Genomic DNA, 22,951 nt, shown 5'->3' with positions numbered 1-22,951 from the left:
TAAACCAGAGGCTCAGATGATTCTGTGGAGATCTGGGGTGCAAATTTCTCAACCTTCGCTATCGGGTGGAGAAATGTAGGGTCCCCCTGAATAGGTCAGGCGTGCACTACATGCTGGAAGCGGCTACAAGGGTAGCGGAGTACGTGGGGAGTGCACATGTGGGTTTTTTAGGTTAGAGAATTCCCTCCCTAGGCCCGACAAGACGCCTCCTGAGACGCGGCAAGGTAGGAGTAGGCAAAATGCAACAGGGAATAACAATATTAATGTGCTAATAGTGAACTGCAGGAGCGTCTATAGAAAGGTCCCAGAACTGAATAACAATATTAATGTGCTAATAGTGAACTGCAGGAGCGTCTATAGAAAGGTCCCAGAACTGCTCTCATTAATAAACGGTCACAACGCCCATATAGTACTAGGGACAGAAAGTTGGCTGAAACCAGACGTAAACAGTAATGAAATCCTAAACTCAGATTGGAATGTATACTGCAGAGACAGGCTGGACAGTGAAGGGGGAGGCGTGTTTATAGCGATAAGAAGTGCAATAGTATCGAAGAAAATTGACGGAGATCCGAAATGTGAAATAATTTGGGTGAAGGTCACGGTTAAAGCAGGCTCAGACATGGTAATTGGATGTCTCTATAGGCCCCCTGGCTCAGCAGCTGTTGTGGCTGAGCACCTGAAGGATAATTTGGAAAATATTTCGAGTAGATTTCCCCACCATGTTATAGTTCTGGGTGGAGATTTTAATTTGCCGGATATAGACTGGGAGACTCAAACGTTTATAACTGGTGGCAGGGACAAAGAATCCAGTGAATTTTTTTTGAGTGCATTATCTGAAATGTACCTTGAGCAGTAAAACAGAGAACCGACTCGTGGCGATAACATGTTAGACTTCTGGTGACAAACAGACCCGAACTGTTTGAAACAGTTAACGCAGAACATGGAATCAGTGATCATAAAGCGGTTACTGCATCGATGATTTCAGCCGTAAATAGAAATATTAAAAAAGGTAGGAAGATTTTTCTGTTTAGCAAAAGTGACAAAAAGCAGATTACAGAGTACCTGACGGCTCAACACAAAAGTTTTGTCTCAAGTACAGATAGTGTTGAGGATCAGTGGACAAAGTTGTTAGTGTTTAACGTCCCGTCGACAACGAGGTCATTAGAGACAGTGGACAAAGTTCAAAACCATCGTACAATATGCGTTAGATGAGTGTGTCCCAAGCAAGATCGTAAGAGATGGAAAAGAGCCACCGTGGTACAACAACTGAGTTAGAAAACTGCTGCGGAAGCAAAGGGAACTTCACAGCAAACATAAACATAGCCAAAGCCTGGTAGACAAACAAAAATTACGCAAAGCGAAATGTAGTGTGAGGAGGGCTATGCGAAAGGCGTTCAATGAATTCGAAAGTAAAGTTCTATGTACTGACTTGGCAAAAAATCCTAAGAAATTTTGGTCTTATGTCAAAGCAGTAGGTGGATCAAAACAAAATGTCCAGACACACTGTGACCAAAATGGTACTAAAACAGAGGATGACAGACTAAAGGCCGAAATACTAAATGTCTTTTTCCAAAGCTGTTTCACAGAGGAAGACTGCACTGTAGTTCCTTCTCTAGATTGTCGCACAGATGACAGAATGGTAGATATCGAAATAGACGACTGAGGGATAGAGAAATAATTAAAATCGCTCAAAAGAGGAAAGGCCGCTGGACCTGATGGGATACCAGTTCGATTTTACACAGAGTACGCGAAGGAACTTGCCCCCCTTCTTGCAGCGGTGTACCGTAGGTCTCTAGAAGAGCGTAGCATTTCAAAGGATTGGAAAAGGGCACACGTCATCCCCGTTTTCAAGAAGGGACGTCGAACAGATGTGCAGAACTATAGACCTATATCTCTAATGTCGATCAGTTGTAGAATTTTGGAACACGTATTATGTAGGAATCAGCATGGGTTTCAAAAAAGACGGTTGTGTGAAACCCAGCTCACGCTATTCGGCCACAAGACTCAGAGGGCCATAGACATTGGTTCACGGGTAGATGCCGTGTTTCTTGACTTCCGCAAAGCGTTCAATACAGTTCCCCACAGTCGTTTAATGAACAAAGTAAGAGCATATGGACTATCAGACCAATTGTGTGATTGGATTGAAGAGTTTCTAGATAACAGAACGCAGCATGTCATTCTCAATGTAGAGAAGTCTTCCGAAGTAAGAGTGATTTCAGGTGTGTCACAGGGGAGTGTCATGGAACCGTTGCTGTTCACAATATACATAAATGACCTGGTGGATGACATCGGAAGTTCACTGAGGCTTTTTGCAGATGATGCTGTGGTATATCGAGAGGTTGTAACAATGGAAAATTGTACTGAAATGCAAGAGGATCTGCAGCGAATTGACGCATGGTGCAGGGAATGGCAATTGAATCTCAATGTAGACAAGTGTAATGTGCTGCGAATACATAGAAAGAAAGATCCCTTATCATTTAGCTACAAAATAGCAGGTCAGCAACTGGAAGCAGTTAATCTCATAAATTATCTAGGAGTAGGCATTAGGAGTGATTTAAAATGGAATGAGCATATAAAGTTGATCGTCGGTAAAGCAGATGCCAGACTGAGATTCATTGGAAGAATCCTAAGGAAATGCAATCCGAAAACAAAGGAAGTAGGTTACAGTACGCTTGTTCGCCCACTGCTTGAATACTGCTCAGCAGTGTGGGATCCGTACCAGATAGGGTTGATAGAAGAGATAGAGAAGATCCAACGGAGAGCAGCGCGCTTCATTACAGGATCATTTAGTAATCGCGAAAGCGTTACGGAGACGATAGATAAACTCCAGTGGAAGACTCTGCAGGAGAGACGCTCAGTATCTCGGTACGGGCTTTTGTTAAAGTTTCGAGAATATACTTTCACCGAGGAGTCAAGCAGTATATTGCTCCCTCCTACATATATCTCGCGAAGAGACCGTGAGGATAAAATCAGAGAGATTAGAACCCACACAGAAGCATACCGACAATCCTTCTTTCCACGAACAATACGAGACTGGAATAGAAGGGAGAACCAATAGAGGTACTCAGGGTACCCTCCGCCACACACCGTCAGGTGGCTTGCGGAGTATGGATGTAGATGTAGATACTGAAACTACACATTGTTCGAAGTTAAATTTACAGAAATTGCAATTAAAACTCAACTCATTAAATTAACTGAATACATCAAAAAATTCAGTCTTTTCTACAGTTTCTTCTACTACAAGTGTTAGGCCGAATTATTTGTTTAAATCATGAAATTAACAAATATTGTTATGCAAACAATACTTTTGACAAAACTGTTAATTAATTTGGAATTAATTAAGGGCTGGCTTTGCAAACATGTTTTCGAATAGCGCCAAATAAATACTTAAAGAATGCTAGTGTTTCCTCTTCCAAACACTTTTAATTATAATAGAATTTTTATTTGTTTATGCGCCAACAATTTTAAGTTATGAAACGGTCACTGATTTCACCCTGTAACAAAAGATAGTAACTAGGCATGATTGAATGAAATTAGAAAATCAATTACATACATAAAACTAAGCTCGAAACAACTGGATGCCAACCTTTCTCTTTTATGGAAATGCAGATTATATTAATGTTAATGGTAATTAGTTAAAATTGAAAAAATGAATTTAAGTAGGCAGATGGCAAAACAAGAGGGGAATTAAAAATATCCCAGCTGGCTTTGTCACAAGTGTGGGACCACTTAGGGGTTGTCTGCTGCAGAGTGTGCTGAATGCTGTGCTCTGAAACACTTGTGCCTTCACCAACATCGTTCTCTGCCATGAGATGTGGCACAGATCACTGCCTAACCTTCTTTACAGAGCAGGCAAGCAGTGGCGATGCATCCATTAAGGCTCTAAGGCTGAGCCTACCCAAAAAATTCAAAACAATTCATCCAAACTGAATGTAATCAGATCTGTTCACATATCCTAATAAATGTTTTCAAATATTGTATGTCTGAGCTTTGTATATGCCCCCATCAGTGTTATAATGCATCACTCCTCTAGCTTTGCAACCAATAGTAGCTCGGAGTTCCATGCTTCTTATGAGCATTTGCAGTAATCCCATTTCTTTCATGTGATGGACTCGGGTTTCTACAGCCAGGATACGGTTTTTAAAAGCTGGTGTTTGATTTGTTTCTACTTCTCACCAGCAGGCGGATACACGCATTGGAATGACAAGTCATTCATCAGTTCCCTAACAACACTACTTTGCATCCTTTAGCACACTAGCAGCAAGCCAGGTAGAATGAGAAACCATAAACTCTTAATTTAAATTTTTACTTAAAACACAAAGAACAAGAAGGCATTCATAATTCATAGAAAATAAATGTGACTGCATCGTTGGATGATGTTCCAAGATGATAGGAAACAGTCTATGTATTTTCATTGTTCCTCAGATTAAAATTTGTATTGTATTGTACTAAACCGGGGACCTAGAAATGACGGAGAGGCTTCGTCCTTACATAGCCCTCAGTGGTTCACAACTCCACAACAGGCCACAGCAGTCCACCCACCCCATTGCTGCCCCACACCGAACCCAGGGTTATTCTGCGGTTCGGCCCCCAGTGGACACCCACTGAATTTTTAATAGGAAACCCTGCATTCCTCTTTTGCCTTTCTTTGGAAGATAAACTCCTGGTAAAAGAGTGAAAGCTGATGCCAAGTCTGCCTATTACAAAATCTTATGGAAAATTTGTAAGCTGTTTCCAAACACAATGGTACAATCCCAAACCACGGTTGTGGCAGCATTGTAAGGAACAAACTTTTTTGTTATTACTGTGTATTATTTGGAATGGGTAATGATGGTTTGGAATGGCATAAGTGCGGAGAAGGTGAAGAGAGTCTTCAAAATTTCATTTCAAAAGCTGAAGAGCATGGATGTTCCATTTCACATATCACAGCAGCTGTTAAATACAATCAGCTAGGTACAGTAAGAATTGACCATGCTCTTTCAAAAACAACACATCTGGAGGCTTTGAATTGTAATGAGAAGGGTGATCAAAAGAGAAGTATTATGAAGAGACTTACTTTGACTGTCTGCCTTTTTAGTACAGCAAGATTTAGCTCTTCAAGGTCATGACGAATCTGAGGTGTCAGTAAATAAAGAAAATTATTTAGAACTTTTGGATTTCTTAGTGGAAGAAAAACCATACATGAAAGATATGTAGCATCCGATGGAGTATTTAAAGGCACTTCCTCTTCCACACAGAATGAATTAAAAGCTTGTATTATGGATATTGTTAAAGAACAAATTTCAAGTGAAATTAAAAATATTCCCTTTTATATCAGTACAAGCTGTCGAAACAATGGATATCTCAACTAGAAGTCAAATGAATGTAATTTTTCATTTTGCAAATAACGACTCAGGAGAAATACAAGAGAGAAACATATAGTTGTATGACGTATCCAAAGACCGGAATGCACAAGGCATAGCCAATGTTTAGTTTCAAGTGCTAAACAGTTGGAATATTGAAAAACAAATTAGTATCACAAAATACTGTAGCTGCAGTGCAGTGGTAGGGACAAATTGTGGTGTCCATTCATGCACATCAGTTGAACTTGGCCTCCTGTATGCTTAAAAAATAAAAAAATAAAAAATTACGCATGTGAAAACTTTTGTAGCAAATCTATCAGGATTTCACGCAGTTTTTAACCGTTCCAGCAAAAGAATTGAACTTCTAAGGGAAAGGGGAGCTAAACTACCAAGTCATTATGAAACAAGGTAGAATTTTCATTCATGCAGTGTACAAATCATTAATCTTCACTATATAAACTGAGAACACAATTTAATGATGTGATGAACGATGAAGGGTGGGATGATAATTATTTTCATTGAACAATTGGGCTAAGTAGCATACTGGATAATCAAACTTTTCTTTTTCTACTGCAGTTGTACAATACAATTTTCCAGCATACAAGTATTTTGTTGGCCAGCTTGCAAAGTAAAACTGTGGACATAAGATGCTGTAAGCTCAAAATTGAAAACTGCATTAAGACTGTTGAAAGACTAAGCTGTGAGGAAATTATTCTGAAATACATAGTGGAAGCTAAGAGCCTTATAAATTTTGATGTTTACGCCCAGAAAAGGGACTGGAGGATAGAACTAATATATAAAAAATGTAACGGTGAGTTACTCTGTGTTTTATTTTTATTTATATGAAGGTGTTTAATATTTTTTGTATTTATTTATAACAATTTCTGTAGTCTTTTCAATCCTAGTAGAAATCTGTAATTAAGGTACTTTTGCAGTGTTTCTATTTTACAAGTCTTTGTTTTAAGATTTTTTTTTCTTTTTTTGAAAATCGTAATCCTCAGCCTACCCTACAAAAAGTGCAACACTTCGCCACTGCAGGCAAGCCACTGGCCTCCATGATCTGTGATGAGATGTGGATGTCCAACACATTGTCACCTTTGTGGTTTCAACGTCATTTCCGAAATACTACCTAAAAGAAGAATTTAAGACAATTGAGTGAAAAAAGGAGTTTGAGATTATACTTTGTTGTCCACAGCAACTTGGACAACAACAGTAAATACAACTGTGTTCAAGTCAAACTAGACACTGGAACACTAGTAGGTTTCATCATTTGTCTAAGAAGATTTCCTGTCTTGGGTCAGAGGGCTACTACTAACTCAGCAGTCCACAACACTGCTACAGCAGGCAATGATTGACACAATGGCAACTAATCTTCACACACAGTCAGCGGCGCAGTTCATAGACATGCTGCATTGGCTACATGTTTGCCACTCACCGGCATCACACTGCAACAACCTGTTTTTATCCTTTGGTGAGAATACTCGGACCAGAACGTAGATTTTGTGTGCTGTGTTTATGTTTGAATTGGTGTAGAAAGGTGGATGAGAAGTGTTTGTATTAAAGTACTTTTAAATCTAAATATTTATTTTTGGTTATAGTTTTATGCCAGTTCTGACTACAAAGATTGAGGAGTTGATGGCTCTTTTTGAGAAAGAAGGAGAGAAACTAAAAATATTAGACAGAGTTAGATGATTTGAAAAGTCAAGGGGAGGAAATAGCAACAAAAGTATACCCTTCAAGTGATAAAAATTCTAATATAGAAGATACCTTATTAAAGGGACCAAAGAAGTACAGACAATATATGTATTAAATACACATAGATTTTGTTTTTGGTATATTATAAATTATACTGTCATTTATGGTATTGTTTGGTAACATGTTAGCAACATCTGATAAACGAGGGGTAGAGGAAGGGAAAATGTTCCCTAAAGGAGATCATGTTGTGCTAACATGTAAGTTAAAAAGTGATAACTTCATACTGTTGTACTCCTTAAAGTTTTAAATAGAGAATATGTTGTGCTAGGAGAGTTTAAAATATTTAAAATAAGAGCAACAATACTTGAGGTAACTCATAGAAGTGAACAGTGTATAGGCATTATTGACTCTTTTAACATGATCAGTTGTGTGAAATATGGTAATATAAGTAACAAACTCTAAGTAATACCAGCACTAAGATACCAAATGAAAAGAAGTATAAGTATGAATGTGAATTTAGAGGAGCATGGGAAGTAACTGTATAGTGACCAAGAAGGGTCAAAAGGTTAAGAAGCAGCATCTTCGTTTGGATGAATAGCAAAAGAGGGTAGGTTGAAACTTCCTGGCAGATTAAAACTGTGTGCCCGACCGAGACTCGAACTCGGGACCTTTGCCTTTCGCAGGCAAGCTGTGAGTACCGGGCGTGAGTCGTGCTTCGGTAGCTCAGTTGGTAGAGCACTTGCCCGCGAAAGGCAAAGGTCCCGAGTTCGAGTCTCGGTCGGGCACACAGTTTTAATCTGCCAGGAAGTTTCATATCAGCGCACACTCCGCTGCAGAGTGAAAATCTCATTCTGAGGGTAGGATGCTTTGCATATTGGTGAGTGTTTGTCATGCAGTGGTCCCTATACAATAAATATGTTGGAGAGTAAAGGGTATGTGATCCATGGAAGGGATAGCATATGCCTAGAGAGAGAAATTCACAGAAGAAGTGACATGAACTGAAAAGGTCTGTCAACCTGCTTAGTATATGAGATTGGATTATGAGAAAGACGATGTTGTTGTGTGAATGAAGAAGATTCAAAGTTCAGTTGTTTATGTCATTCAAGTGCTTCGGAAGATAAATAATCTTCATTTCAGCATCCATCCATGCACAAGAAGACAAAGTACTATGAACACTTTTTTGAGCGCAGTTGAATGGAACTGTCTAGCAGGTCCACCTCAGCATACACAAATAAAGGCAGCTGAAAAGAAATTTTACTAAATAAATCTACTGATATCAAACACACGATGGTTACAGATATGTACCAGGAAATGTGACACCAATACCACATCAAGAACCATTGGAGTTCCATTTCAGCTGCTTATTCTTGCATGGAAGATACACTCTGGTCCATTAAACCGCCAGGAGTAGGGGACACTGATGTTGACATCTCTATGAAGAAAAAGTCATTAGTTGATGGCCCTGATACAGAAGAGACATTGTAAAGTGCTAATACTGAATAGCTTGGGGCTGTAAGCAACTGTAAAGTACCCATGTACTCATTGTAACATCAGTTGAATACACATTGTGCAAAGAAGAAGAGTTTGAGATCATTCAGTAGTACCGTATTTACTCGAATCTAAGCCGCACTCGAATCTAAGCCGCACCTGAAAAATGAGACTCGAAATCAAGGTAAAAAAAATTCCCAAATCTAAGCCGCACCTGAAATTTGAGACTCTAAATTCAAGGGGAGAGAAAAGTTTTAGGCCGCACCTTCAAATCCAAACAAAGTTGGTCTATTGTAATATGAGACACAATTTAGGTCGAATGAAAGACGATACAGCTACAATAGTTTGGTTCGAGTCGTAAGCTCAGCAGTAAAGCTTTACCAGGTAGCCATTGCTATGCGTAAGGCTCTCCGTCCGTATTTATACGGCTACCCTTCCTTTTTCACATGCTTCGTCTGGTTTGAATCGATTGCTTATTTTGCTTTGATCTGATACGTGCCGCTTTCTTTGTTATAGGTGTTTACGTCACTCTAAGCTGAAAATGCATTACTGTACTGCGTCATGCATTGTTTGTCGCATTCTGATAGTGCGTGTTTACGGACTGTCGCCGCCCGCGGCATGGCTTGCTTTTGTGCGCGCTACCGCCGCTTACGATTAAAAAAAGAGAGGAATTGTCTCATTAGCGAAACAATTGCCAGTGACTGCTACTTGTTGTTACTTACACTGCTGCTTTCTTTGATAATGATCAACAAGAACCAAATAATAGACTGCGTATGATAGAACATGTTCTGAACGAGAGTTGGGCGAAAATTTTTCTCCGTTTGAAAATCTTTGCGGCCGCTTCTTTAGTACATCAAATTCTGCACAGAAATTAGTCATTTTAGATTTAAAAATCTAGTCAGTTGCCGTGCTTCATTTCTGACTGTATCACTATTAGGCATAAGAATAATATGAATATAAACATGACACGATACGTATATTCTTCCGCGTTTGCTGTTGTCTCACTCTAGTTTCGTAGTTTATTAGGCAGACAGGATTTAAATGAGATAGCAGCAAACACGAAAGAATACATGGCAAAATGTTTATATTCGTATTATTCTTATGGTGAAGAGAATACTGCATGTGATTCACATTTCATCAGGTTCCTATTAGCAACAGTCTTGCCAGTCGGATTTTCGTAGTACTTTCGAAGATGAACAATACGGAATTTGTATTTACTTCGTTGGATAATGTATGAAAATGCAGTGGTCGAAACTCGGAGCGGAGAGAAAAAAGCTTGTCTTCCACCTTTTTTTTTATTTATTTACTGACGGACGGGTTTTGGCGCCAGTATTTATCTCTGTGCCTACAAAGCATGCCTGTGTAGCGCTACATATATTCGACGGCAGAAGTTAGTTGTGGCGGCACCTACCAACATTTTTCAGAACTTCCGCTTGCTTTGCACTCGATTCTAAGCCGCATGCGGTTTTTTGGATTACAAAAACCGGAAAAAAGTGCGGCTTAGATTCGAGTAAATACGGTAGCTGGTCTTTTAACTAACTTTTCAGGCTGACACTGGCCTTGCAATGGAGGAAAAGGTGTCTGAACCCAAGATATCAAGGCCACAGTACTTCTGCACCTGGTGTCAGGTGCAAGAAGGTGAAATTTTTCAAAGGCATTTTCTTTTTAGTTTAGGAGATGTGTGCAAACTGCCTTCTGTGATTAGAATTTTTGCTTACACTGTGTTGTGGCACTGTGGTGACCATAAAATATACACCCAAACGGACTGTTACAGATATGGTCACATTGCACAGAAACCATTTCAGGGTGTATACGACCCGGGACAACCAGGAGATCCAGGAAAAATCCGGGAAATTTTTCATCTGGGAGAAAACCGGGAAAAACCCAGGATTTTTTTAGAATTCTGGATATTTTTTATTGTTTTAGTTTTCAGTTAAATTTTTGTAATTTTGACCGGTAAGAACTGATACTCTAACAAAGAATATTACTGTAACCCACTACTGCAGAATAATACTTCAACAATAAAACATAAATGAGAGAGAAAAACGAAGATAACTTAAATTTCAAAGGAAAGGCCATATACAACAACGACACACAGTGCTCATGCAAGTGTCCGCCAACTGCAAAATGTGTCAAAGGCTTTAGGAAGATTATGTAATGCTTCATAACAGCAAATTGCCTCCGATGAGCGTGAAGTCACAACTGTTTACATTAGATTTGTTTTAGCAGTTACGAGTGGGCGCATGCGCAGTTGAGTCGCGTTTGAGTAGTAGAGACTCCCAATTCTGGCTACAGAAACGTGGCTGTTGGCTGTGCAAGCAGTCGCAGCAAGCAGCTAGATGCTACCGGGAAAAGGGGGCGCCACATTCATATTCTTGAGGGAAAAAAACTTGTTTCACAAAGTGCCTACCATCCAGCGCATGTTTGTCTATCAATTATTAATATATTTTGAAATGCTTCCCTGTTGGTTTTTGAACACTTTTAAGTTGATTTTTGAATGCATGCATAGTATACGTGATGTCTCTGTCAGGAGAATCCTCTTTGCATCTAGAAATAAACTTTCCGCAGACAAAAGGGGGCGGGGCTATACGAGCTGAGCGGAGTAAAGCCAAACGGATGAATGCCAATCGCTGTCTGATTATGTGGTTGATTGGGTTTACGAATGATCAGTGTTGTTACAATTACTAGCGAAATCCATAGATTCAGACTACCTGAATGGAAATAATTGACTGACAGGAATAATAGGTGAGAAAGATTACGTATTATCTTCTCAGTGTATCCAAGAAAACGAAATTTTGATAAAAAAATTTTGACCAGATCGCTACACTAGTAAGGACGAGTAGTACAGTCCCCGGCTGGCAGCCGCTGAAGTTCTATTCTGGAAGTAACGTGTTGTACGAACACGTATAACGCCAACGGGAAAATAATCGCGGGATAACTAAACCTGTGATTCCGGCAGGGTTAGTGAAGTTAATCGGCGAACAAATTTTGACAATGGCACGAATAGCTACAGAATTGGTGATGACAAGATTGTTTGTTACAATTAGGAAGGAGAAGAAATGGGGACATAAAACAAAGTATGGAAGAAAAAGACGATTCCAAATTTATATATAAATTTTGTAATACTACTTTTCCATCTCATGCTTGAGAAACTGGTGCGCATGAATGAAATGTGAAACTATTTCCTAACATAAAGCTTTTTGCGGAAATACAGAAGCGTCCGATCTTACCCGTCGGCTTTGACCCATGACGTCAGAAATACCGCGGAAACGACCATAAACAACAATTCCAATATGGCGGATATAAAAACATCGAATACGTATTGTAAACACTGAAATACACAAGTTTCACAAAAAGCCTAATGACTGTAACGGGACAAGCGTGGGAAATTGGGGGTTTTTGGGTGGGGAGAAACTAAATATGTCGTTATGCGGTGGGGGGAGTCTGCAGTGCCCCCCCCCCATCCCCCCACAGGCTTCATTAGTGTCAAATCAATATTTTCGAATCATAGGCGGCCGCTGCCGCGGCCGCATTCCAAAAAAAAAAAAACTCCCAACCTAACCTCAAGTGGGCTACGCTACAGATCAATATGTTCATCAAATTGCTTCATATTACGTATACATGTTCTTTAAACAAGAGTACATCAAACCATGTATTAGGTTTTCCGCGCCGTAATGACGTCACACACCACAACACGCTTACGTCACGGGTCAAAGCCGACGAGTAAGATCGGACCTTTCTGTTGACCCCTTTTTGCTTGTAATAGGCCTAATAGGCATTTGATATTGGTACTTAGTGAATTATATTCTGTCGTGTTATAAAAATGGCCATTTGTGCCAGAACAGTCTCATTTATTTGCTGTGTGTTACAAAATTGCTACCATATTAGAAAGGCCGATTTTGTTTTATCTAGCAGACAGTGACAAAATAGTCGTAATCAGATCGAGAAACCACACCAGTCTTGGGTGTTATTCGTGTTAACAGGTTTTTCAGTATTAGATAACGACTTTCCGATTTTTCATGTAGCAAAACGTTTGACGAACTTTGAGGTAATAGATTCTTTCGCAGAAAGGAAAGCACGCCATGTAAAGCTGTAGCAAGATTAGAGAGAAAAAAAGTGCTATGAACTAAGGATTGAAGAAATGTGTAATTTCTTGCTTATCTCCTGTCTTTATTGGTTTTATGTATCCTATATTTAATTTTATTTCACACAAAACAGAAAGTTATTAGCTAATAGGCAATAAAGAGTTCAAATTTTCTGAAGAGTTCTTGTTCTCCCGATTACAAATAATCCCATTGGCTATTAATTGCGGGGGAAAGAAAAAAGAGAGAGAGAGAGGCCCAGGCTGTCAAACCAGCCGACTGGGAGCAGGAGAGGCACCACAGGACATTTCAATTTCCACTGTCCTGAATATAGTTTGATGGCATCCATTACAAATTATACATGTTTAAATTCCACAGAGCGAAATATAGTGATTTGTGGTAGAAGAATGCTTTATGAAGAGGCATGGCACTGCACTTTGGCATACTTAAAACCAAATAATATGTCTTGCATTTCCTCGAACACACGTTTTATGTTTCAGACTTTTCAGAAAGATGTGCACTACAAAAAGGACATGTTTTTGAAAATTCGATTTTTTTAAGTATTAACCAGGTTCGCAAATATCGTAGATCCGGGTCTGTTGCGCAGAGCAGTCTGAGTTATAGTGGGTAGTCTCCACGTGATTTTGCTTTTTTCCCCTTTGTTTACCCTCGCGTCAAATGAAAACAAAACGGATATCTGTGACTGGGAGCTATCAAGTGAATTAAAATACATTCACATAATTACAGAAGTCTAAAATATGTCATTAGTTTCAGATTTTGTTTTATTTTCCCTTTCTGACAGTCAAGCATCAATCGCCTTGCGGAACAATGAAGTTATTTTTCTCTGTTTGCTAAAGAAATTCGACTTTTATTAACCTTTTCCGCAGAGGCAGTCAATGTATTTGAAACGAAATGTTTAACCCTTCGACTTTTATTAACCTTTTCCGCAGAGGCAGTCAATGTATTTGAAACGAAATGTTTAACCCTCTAACGGTAAGGTGAAGTTTCCCGACATAAATGGTAAGGTGGGGTTGGATCAGACCCCACCCTCCAAATATCGATTTTTTTTGGGGTAAAATAAAAAATGAATAATGGGAAAAGTTTTATTATCAATTAAACGCATATAATATTTGTTATAACAACAAGTTTTTTTTTATTTTTACTGTCAATAAGTAAGAATATAAAGTACTTTGGAAAAAAATAGGAGCTTGACCACAAAAAAATACCTTAATAGAAATCTTCTCTATAAAATTATTGAAAACATGGTAAAAATCAATAGAGTCAGTCATCAACTAGGAACTTGAGTGCTTTAGAAATTCTAAAGATAGTAACTAAATGAGAAACATCTCTTACTAATTGTAGAAAATAATTATAGTGTCAGCAGTTTCGAAATATAAAATTCTCAATAATAAATGTCTTTGTACACATAATGTAATAGGAACAAATAATAGATGTATAATGTTATCCTGGAAACGATCACATACAGCCCTGAAAATACATATTTGGCACAATTTATCACATCTGAGTTTCTTTACAGCCAGGGCATATAATAACTTTATGCTCCCCACATATAGAACGATTACACTTACTACAAAAAGCCTTCCCCTTCCTATCTTTTGATCTGTCACAAAAATCACATCTTCTTTTCTTTAGTGGCTGTGCTTGGGTAGACTTGTCTAATTCGATTGGTTCTTTTTCTAAAAGTTTTCCAATAGACGAATGGAGCTCACGGGGAAGATGTGTGTTGTTCAACCTCTTTTCCATAAGAGGTTTTGTCAAAGAGAGCGCAAGATTTTTGAGAAATGATATACTCACGTCATTTGAAAAGCTGTCCATTTTGCTATTGCTTTTGGAAATGATAAAACTATTTATAGCAGCGATGTCTAAAATAGCATAAAAGTACCGCATGGGCCATCTTCTCAATTTTCTTTTTGTGGTCCTGCTGTTGCAAAGCATATCTAATACATCGACCCCTCCTTTAGTTAGATTGTAGAACTCCACAATTTCAGGCTTATTTGATTTTTCATTTATCTCTCCAGAGAAGAGCATAGACGATATCAGTAAAACGTTTTTATTTTTCTTTGGGCTAAATGACACCAAAGTTTTATCGTCCTGATACATAAATGTTGAAGAGCCTGCTGGAGCGGAAAGCAGCATTGATGGTGGTATTTGCGGTTTGTTCCTCCTCAGTGTCTTTTGGAGGAGGGCGTCAGTTACCTCCAGTGAGGAGAACCAATTGTCCGCTGTAATGTTTCTATTAGAATCCCTGATAGATTCTGTCAGGTTCAGAACATACTGGGCAGGTAAAAGCAAATCCCCAGGTCTCCTCTTTATTCTGTTGTCCTTGCCAGTGTATGGAATGCCACGCAAAAAATAGAATGTCCCTGCGTCGCATAGTGACATTATTTTCAACCCATATTTGTCGGGTTTCGATGGGATATGCGTTTTGAATGGACAGGCACTCCGAAAACTCAGTAGAGTTTCATCTACTGTGGCATATTCAGATGGACTATATATTTTTTTTTTCACTGTTATTCAAACATGTCCCACACTTCTATGAGAGCCGCAAATTTGTCGTTGATTTTTCTGGCCTCTCTGGTGGCTTTATCATCAAAGAGGAGGTTTTCTAGAAGAAATGCAAACCTTTTCTTGCACTTAGTGCAACGGAATACCGGAGGTCCATAGGTTGCTGAGAACATCTTATCTACACTGAGCATAGAATTTTTTAGGACACCACTCATGAAGAGAAGGCCCATCAACCCTTTTATTTCAACGCTCTCTGTTGGTGAATGAAACCACTGGACCGTATTGTACTTTTGCCTAGATTTCTCGATTTCAAGATTTGTGTACAAAACAATTTTTTCTATAATTTTCGAATCTATAAATAATAAGAATATTTCCAATTCACTAGTGACCCCCCTTGTTTCCCCACGTGGACCAGGGAGATGAGTAATAATATTTGACGCTGGTGTCCTCGAAAATTTTGAATGGATGGGTGTGTTGGTCCATATTGTCTCTTTAAGTCTTTACCTAGCTCAATATATCTCTCATCATCTACATCTGACTGAGAACTATCAAACTCGGCTGCTCCTGCTGCACAATGAAATACATCATGTCATCAGTATTAGATAATACATCATCCTCAGTTTCTGAACAGTTTTCTGCATCGATATTGTCGCCATCCTCTGACTCAGCCTCCTGTCCGAGAAACTTGTATATCTCCAAACTTGTATATCTCCTCAGGAGTTCTAAGGAGTTGATGCGCCATTTTAGTAAGATACTAGAAGAGAAAATAAAACTTAGATGTAATATAAACATCAATATGAGGTTGATCCTCCCCACAAAAGAAACTAATAAGTGTGACGTAAACAGTAAGGTGGGGTCAGATCCAACCCGAGCACAGATAATGTAGGTTTCGAATAGAGAGGATAGCTGCAGGTCACTCACCAGACTGACGTGGCCTCCTCGGCGTTCTCGGGACGACTGGCTGGTATGGTAACTAGAACCACAGCGCTCTCAAAAAAGGGAGAGGGGAGTTATAAACAAAACAGATTCGCTGGGGTCAGATCCAACACCAACCTTACCATTAGAGGGTTAATTCCACAGTACTGGCTAGTTTCAACTGTTCGCTGCATTTCAAGCGCACATTTTCATTTTCTAGCATGTATAGCAGTATGCCATAATAAAGAACCAAACGTGATATACAGTACTGGTGCTCCAAGAAAATTTACATTCCGAAAACCACACTGAAAAACTTAATATCAGGTCGAGGTCCACTTCATTGGGAATCTGGACATACGAATGTGCACTTTAAGTATGCACTTTAAATGTGCACATTTTAATATGGTTCACGAAATTCCGATGCTCTTGGAGTATCATGTCTTGTTTCTTTTATGTATGATCTTTCAATGTTTTACACATATGCATATACAGGCTTCCTACATCATGATAGCTCCACAAGTGCGGTGTCACCTGTTATCTGTACTCTATGGAAACTGCTGGAACTACCCTATTTCTAGCAGGTCGCAGGAAAATATTGTGAGTAGTGGTTTGAAAAGTGTTACTTTCAAAGTAAATATCCTTTTACGTAAGTTGAACTATGTGCAAGAATGTACCTTGAATTTATTAAATCACAGAGTGTTTGACTCTCATTTAAAAATCAACTCTTTGGTGATGAGCCATTTAGAAGAATTTTGAACCCTGAAGATCAGACATTTATGTCATTATCAAAAATTTTACTGGCACATTCGTGTGATATATCTTAAAGTGTAACACACGCGAAAAAGATCAACATTATATGTGAAAGCTTAGCTTCTCTTGCATCTTATTAACCTTAGAGACCAATATTGTATGTGAAAGCTTTGCTTGCCTTGTAGCAACACTATGTATATTAATTTAAACTATTAACTTTCCGTGTTGATGTGTTTGTGCTACTTAACAGTGATGTTGCTGTTGGCTGACTACATCACGTGTCCTATGCTCTGAATATCCGCTGTCATCGGGTGGTGAGATCACGTGACATGTGCTATGACTGGCTTACAAAAGCGCATTGCAGTTCTTTTTCATTGGGTATATCTGCAACTTACCACTGCCTCTATGTGGTGACTAACAATTTGTCTTTTCCGTATAATTGTTGTTTCATGCAGGACTTTCCATTGTTCCATTTTACCATATGTCAGGTTTTCTTATGTCAGCAAATTTTCCCATTTCCAGCCACTATCATCACCAGAATGATTCCCTATTAGACCGTGCTCTATCTATTTACTTTCCTTACCATGTCAACTGCCTACAGCACCAGTATGGGGCATTCAGTCTCACAGCAGGGAGTGGTCATAATGTTTTCACGCATGAGTGTAGGTCAGTGTTATAACGTCAAGTTTAACACATATATTTCAGAACGACACAACACATATAAGTCACAGAGTAAGTTGATAAGCAAGACACGTGTACACGTTAGCATTCGAATAAGCACTGAGTCCCAGTCTAGCGGCCGCTGCTCGGCTGGCCGCTTAGGTGGCGCAGCTGCTGCATGGCTGGCAGACAGCGCCGCACGTAGAGGACGCGCGTAATTGCGTGGCGGCGCTTTGAATGATCGGCGAGTCACAACACTTTTCTCCCCTTTGAAATTGTTGCACTGGTCTTGATGGAGGTGTCCTGGAGATGGCTAACGTCCATAGGCGTTGTTTGACTCGCCGTAAAGTCTCGAGGAGGCGGCTTCCCGTACGGACGGAAGTGTGCCCCGATGATAACGGGTCGTGATGACAGGAGACATAGGGGTCGAATCTGCTGGGGCCCCATGCACCAATCTGCCCGTTGCGGCAAGTCCAGTTGATATGACAGGAGACATGGACGATGTGTCGGTGTCCATTGGAGGAGGAGGCGAGTATATTTGCTCTGACAGAGGATGGTCATCCGGTTCCTGCATGGGCACGGCACGTCTCCTGGTGGTGTCCGTTCTTGTGCTGGCATTGCGATGACGGTGAGAGGGCTGCGTTGTGAGTATTGAGAGATGCCAAGATCCCGAGCGTCAGGTAGAGCCGAAGGTGGTGTAGCGACATTCGGAACAGGCGTTGCCGGTACACGAGGCCGAAGCTGGTCCGAATGACGCACTGCAACACCCGTGTCGGTCTGGATTTCATACAGGCACCTGCCACGGTGTCTTAAGATGCGGCCCGGGCTCCATTTTGGCCGCCTGCCATATCCCCGTACCCAGACGAGGTCGGCGGCGGTGAACCGGCCAAGTGAAGGCACCCGCGGCCGTGAGGTGGAAGGCCGCAGAAGATGAAGTAGCATGCGGGGCTGTCGGCCATGTAAGAGCTCAGCCGGGCTGTGGTCGCCCATGGGGGTGAAACGGTAAGACGCCAGCAACTGGAGAAGCGCATCATCAGCAGCAGAAGAAGTCAGAAGTTTCCGCATCTGAGCCTTAAATGTGCGGACCAGTCGTTCAGCCTCACCGTTGGATTGTGGATGGAACGGCGGGGTCGGGGCATGCATAACTCTGTGACGAGCACACAAATCCGCAAATTCGGAAGAGGCCAATTGCGGACCATTATCAGTAACAAGAGTAGAGGGGAGGCCTTCCAAAGAAAAAATGCAGCCGAGAGCACTGGTGGTTGTCGCAGTGGTAGGCGACGTGCAACGGACAATGAAAGTAAAGTTAGAGTAGGCGTCAATTACGAGGAGCCAATAAGTACCTAAAAAGGGTCCCGCAAAGTCAGCATGAATGCGCTCCCAGGGCTTCTCAGGCGAAGGCCACGGTGACAAAGATGACTTCGGGGCAGCGGCCTGTGACACACAAGGGCCATAGGCAGCGACCATGTGTGCTATTTCAGAGTCGATGCCAGGCCAGTACACATGACGGCGCAGCAGAGATTTTGTGCGAGAGACACCCCAGTGCCCTTGGTGAAGGAGGCGCAAGACCGAAGCACGCAAAGACGCAGGTACCACAACACGTGGCGAAGCATTGTCAGTGGAAAGGAGGATAACACCATCCCTAGCCGTGAGGCGGTAGCACAAAGCGTAGTAGTTCCGCAATGGGTCAGAAGTCTTAGCGGACGGGCGATCTGGCCAACCCTTCTGAATACAACATAAAGCCCGGGAGAGGGTAGGGTCAGAACCTGTAGCAGCCGCCAGCCTGTCCCCAGTGATGGGGAACCCGTCCACAACCCGCTGCTCGGCAACATCCAGGTGGAAACACAAAAGTTCGTCCCTATCGAATGCCAGATCAGGACCCATGGGAAGGCGAGACAGTGCATCAGCATTCGCATGTTGAGCCGTCGGCCGGAAATGAATCTCATAATTGAAACGAGACAAGTAAAGAGCCCAACGCTGGAGGCAGTGTGCAGCCTTGTCGGGAAGTGACGTTGATGGATGAAACAAGGAAACAAGTGGTTTGTGATCCGTAACAAGATGAAATTTTGAGCCATAGAGAAAAACACCAAACTTATGAAGAGCATAAATAATGGCCAAAGCGTCTTTTTCAATTTGAGAATACTTTTGTTGGGCATCCGTGAGCGTTTTGGAGGCATAATCAGTGGGTTGTTCCGAACGGTCAGAAAAACGGTGCGCAAGGACTACACCGACCCCGTATTGAGAGGTGTCTGTGGCAAGAACAAGATGTTGGCCAGGTCGATAAGTAGCCAGGCACGGGGCCTGTTTCAGCATAGTCTTCAATTTCTGGAAAGCCGTATCGCATGACGCGGACCAGTGAAAAGGCACGTTTTTATGCAACAGGCAATGCAATGGCTGAGCCACCGAAGCCGCAGACGGTAAAAACTTGTGATAGTATGCTATTTTCCCCAAGAAGGCTTGCAGTTCCTTAACAGATGTAGGGCGAGGAAGGGCATCGATCGCAGCGACAGTTTGCTGAAGCGGACGAATACCATCCCGAGAGAGTTGAAACCCCAAGTACGTGCTAGATGCCTGAAAAAATTGTGATTTCTGAAGATTACACTTAAGACCGGCAGTCTGTAAGACATGAAAAAGTATGCGGAGATTTTGAAGATGTTCTTCAGTGGTGGAGCCAGTGACAACAATGTCGTCCATGTAATTGATACACCCAGGGACAGGGAGCAATAATTGTTCCAAGAATCGCTGAAAGAGAGCAGGGGCGCTAGCAACCCCGAACGGCAAGCGTTGGTATTGGTAGAGGCCGAAAGGCGTGTTAAGGACCAGAAACTGCCGGGAAGCAGCGTCGAGAGGAAGTTGATGATAAGCTTCTGACAGGTCAATTTTAGAAAAATACTGGCCTCCAGCAAGTTTAGTGAACAATTCTTCAGGACGGGGCATAGGGTAAGTGTCAATGAGGCATTGAGCATTTACAGTGGCTTTGAAATCGCCACAGAGACAAATATCACCATTTGGCTTAGCAACGACAATGACAGGAGAGGACACTCACTGGAAGTGACAGGAAGCAAGACCCCTGAAGTAGTGAGACGATCCAACTCCCATTTTACCCGATCACAAAGGGCCACAGGAATGGGCCGAGCCCGAAAAAACTTAGGCCGAGCGGTGGGTTTGAGCGTGATATGAGCTTCAAAGTCGTTTGCACGGCCCAACCCAGGAGAAAAAAGGGACGAAAATGTCGTCGACAAGGAATCCAGTTGAGCATAAGGAATAGCATCAGAGACAATATTGACAGAGTCATCTATGGAGAACCCAAAAACGCGAAAGGCATCGAAACCAAAAAGATTTTCTGCGTTGCTCTGGTCGACCACAAATATGGGAACAGTGCAAACGATGGATTTGTAAGATACCTCAGCATTAAACTGTCCCAAGAGAGAAATCTTCTGTTTATAGTACGTCCGTAATTGCCGAGTGACAGGTGGCAGGAGTGGAGAACCCAACTGAAGATACGACTGAGAATTAATTATAGTGGCAGCAGAACCGGTATCCACTTGCATGTGAACATGGCGACCAAGGATTTGGACAGTGAGGAATAACCTCCCTGAAAGGGAAGAAGTGCAATTGACAGACAACACAGAATCAGAGTCAGCGTCATGTTCATGAACATCATGTACGCGGTCGGACTTGAAAACGGAAGACACATGACCTCTCTTTTTGCAATTGTGACACACAGCCCAACGTTGGGGACAATCCTCACGTGAATTATTTCGTAAAACACCGCGGACATGAAGGAAGTTGCCGGGGGTTTTGCTGCAGTTTCTTAGCAGGTTGTTTACGATTACGCCGAGGCTGCGCGTGGGAGCGCACTGCGGGCCGGCGGGGACGCGCCGCACGCGTCGTCAACAGTGCACAGAGGTTGTATTTCCCCGACATCACCCCACGTCTGTATTTGCGCCCCAGCGGCGTGAGAAATTTCAAAAGACTGCGCAATGGAGAGAACTTCATCTAGAGTCGGATTCGCTAACTGAAGGGCACGTTGCCGAACTTCTTTGTCGGGCGCCGACCAGATAATAGCATCCCGTACCATGGAATCGGCATAGGATTCTTTGTGAACGTCAGTAACAAATTGACACTTTTGACTGAGGCCATGAAGTTCAGCAGCCCAAGCGCGATATGATTGATGTGGCTGTTTTTGACAACGATAAAAGGCAACACGAGAGGCTACCACATGCATTTGCTTTTGAAAATAGACAGACAGAAGTGAGCACATTTCAGCAAAGGACAAAGGCGCAGGATCCTTCAAAGGAGCCAATTGCGACAACAACCGATACATTTGAGGTGAAATCCAGGAAAGGAACAGAGACTTACATGGTTGTTCGTCCGTGACATGAAATGCCAAGAAGTGCTGTCGAAGACGTTTTTCATAATCAGACCAGTCTTCCGCCATCTCGTCGTAAGGAGGAAAAGGAGGTATAGCCAACGACGAGAAACGCCCCACATTTGACGCCGCGACGAAATCGCGAATCGCCGCTGTTAGAAGCGTTTGCTGTTCAATGAGATTTTGCAATAGTTGCTCGACAGTAGCCACGGAAACCTGTGGGTCAATGGTGAAAAGGAAAAATCCCATCCTCGTCACCAATTGTTATAACGTCAAGTTTAACACATATATTTCAGAACGACACAACACATATGTCACAGTGTAAGTTGACAAGCAAGACATGTGTACACGTTAGCATTCAAATGAGCACTGAGTCCCAGTCTAGCGGCCGCCGCTCGGCTGGCCGCTTAGGTGGCGCAGCTGCTGCATGGCTGGCAGACAGCGCCACACGTAGAGGACGTGCGTAATTGCGCGGCGGTGCTTTGAATGATCGGCGAGTCACAACAGTCAGATTTGTTCAACTGCATTCCTTTTCTTTTGCCCATTTTACTTGTTCCAGTGCTCGAGTATTGCAAATTTTCTCAGTGTGTTTAAATTTATTTGTGTTTGACATATCATCAGTATGATGGATTCTTTTCTGCCTGTTTCGTAAAAACTTACGTACTATGTTTTTTAATGTGACTAGAGTACACATTTCTCTTTAAACTCTTGCAGATATACTGATGAAGATGGTCGATTCAGTAACTTCCTACAGGATTTAGAGCTATGTAGTGGACGATATAAACTACATTTTGATGTTGATAGATATTTTGATTCAACAAGCCAGGAGTCACTGTATCCTTTCGTAGAGGTAAGTTTATCAGTTTTATGATTGCATAATTGTTGAATTTATCTCTTCATCCTACTCCTACTCATTTCCTTTACCTATTCCAATTACTGCCCATCAGCATCACCAATGGTACTGGTGGAAGCAGTATTGATTATATTTTCATGGCTGAGGTTAACAGTCATATAAAACTTTTTAAAATACATTTATGTCACCATCAACTGTTAAAATTCTTTATTTACGAAGTATACATTTACAGTTGTAAATGGTCAAATGCTGAAATTTCAATTGTGGA

The 22,951-nt window shown here is 41.4% G+C and overlaps 1 protein-coding gene across 3 annotated transcripts in view; it reads left to right on the top strand.

The window, feature by feature from the left end:
- The window catches only part of LOC126259608 (probable 5-hydroxyisourate hydrolase ZK697.8), a 102,497-nt gene that overhangs the window by 61,647 nt on the left and 17,899 nt on the right, over nt 1-22,951 (top strand). For 2 of the 3 annotated variants that reach the window (XM_049956518.1, XM_049956519.1), the window contains exon 5: nt 22,545-22,680. In XM_049956518.1, coding sequence (XP_049812475.1) covers nt 22,545-22,680 — 136 coding nt within the window. Of the gene's footprint in view, nt 1-5,918; nt 6,154-22,544; nt 22,681-22,951 lie in introns of those variants that run through there. The other variant, XR_007546538.1, reaches the window with a different exon arrangement.

This window comes from Schistocerca nitens, chromosome 5, assembly GCF_023898315.1.
Source record: "Schistocerca nitens isolate TAMUIC-IGC-003100 chromosome 5, iqSchNite1.1, whole genome shotgun sequence".
Taxonomy (NCBI): Eukaryota; Metazoa; Arthropoda; class Insecta; order Orthoptera; family Acrididae; genus Schistocerca; species Schistocerca nitens.
This window is presented reverse-complemented; position numbering and strand designations above follow the sequence as displayed.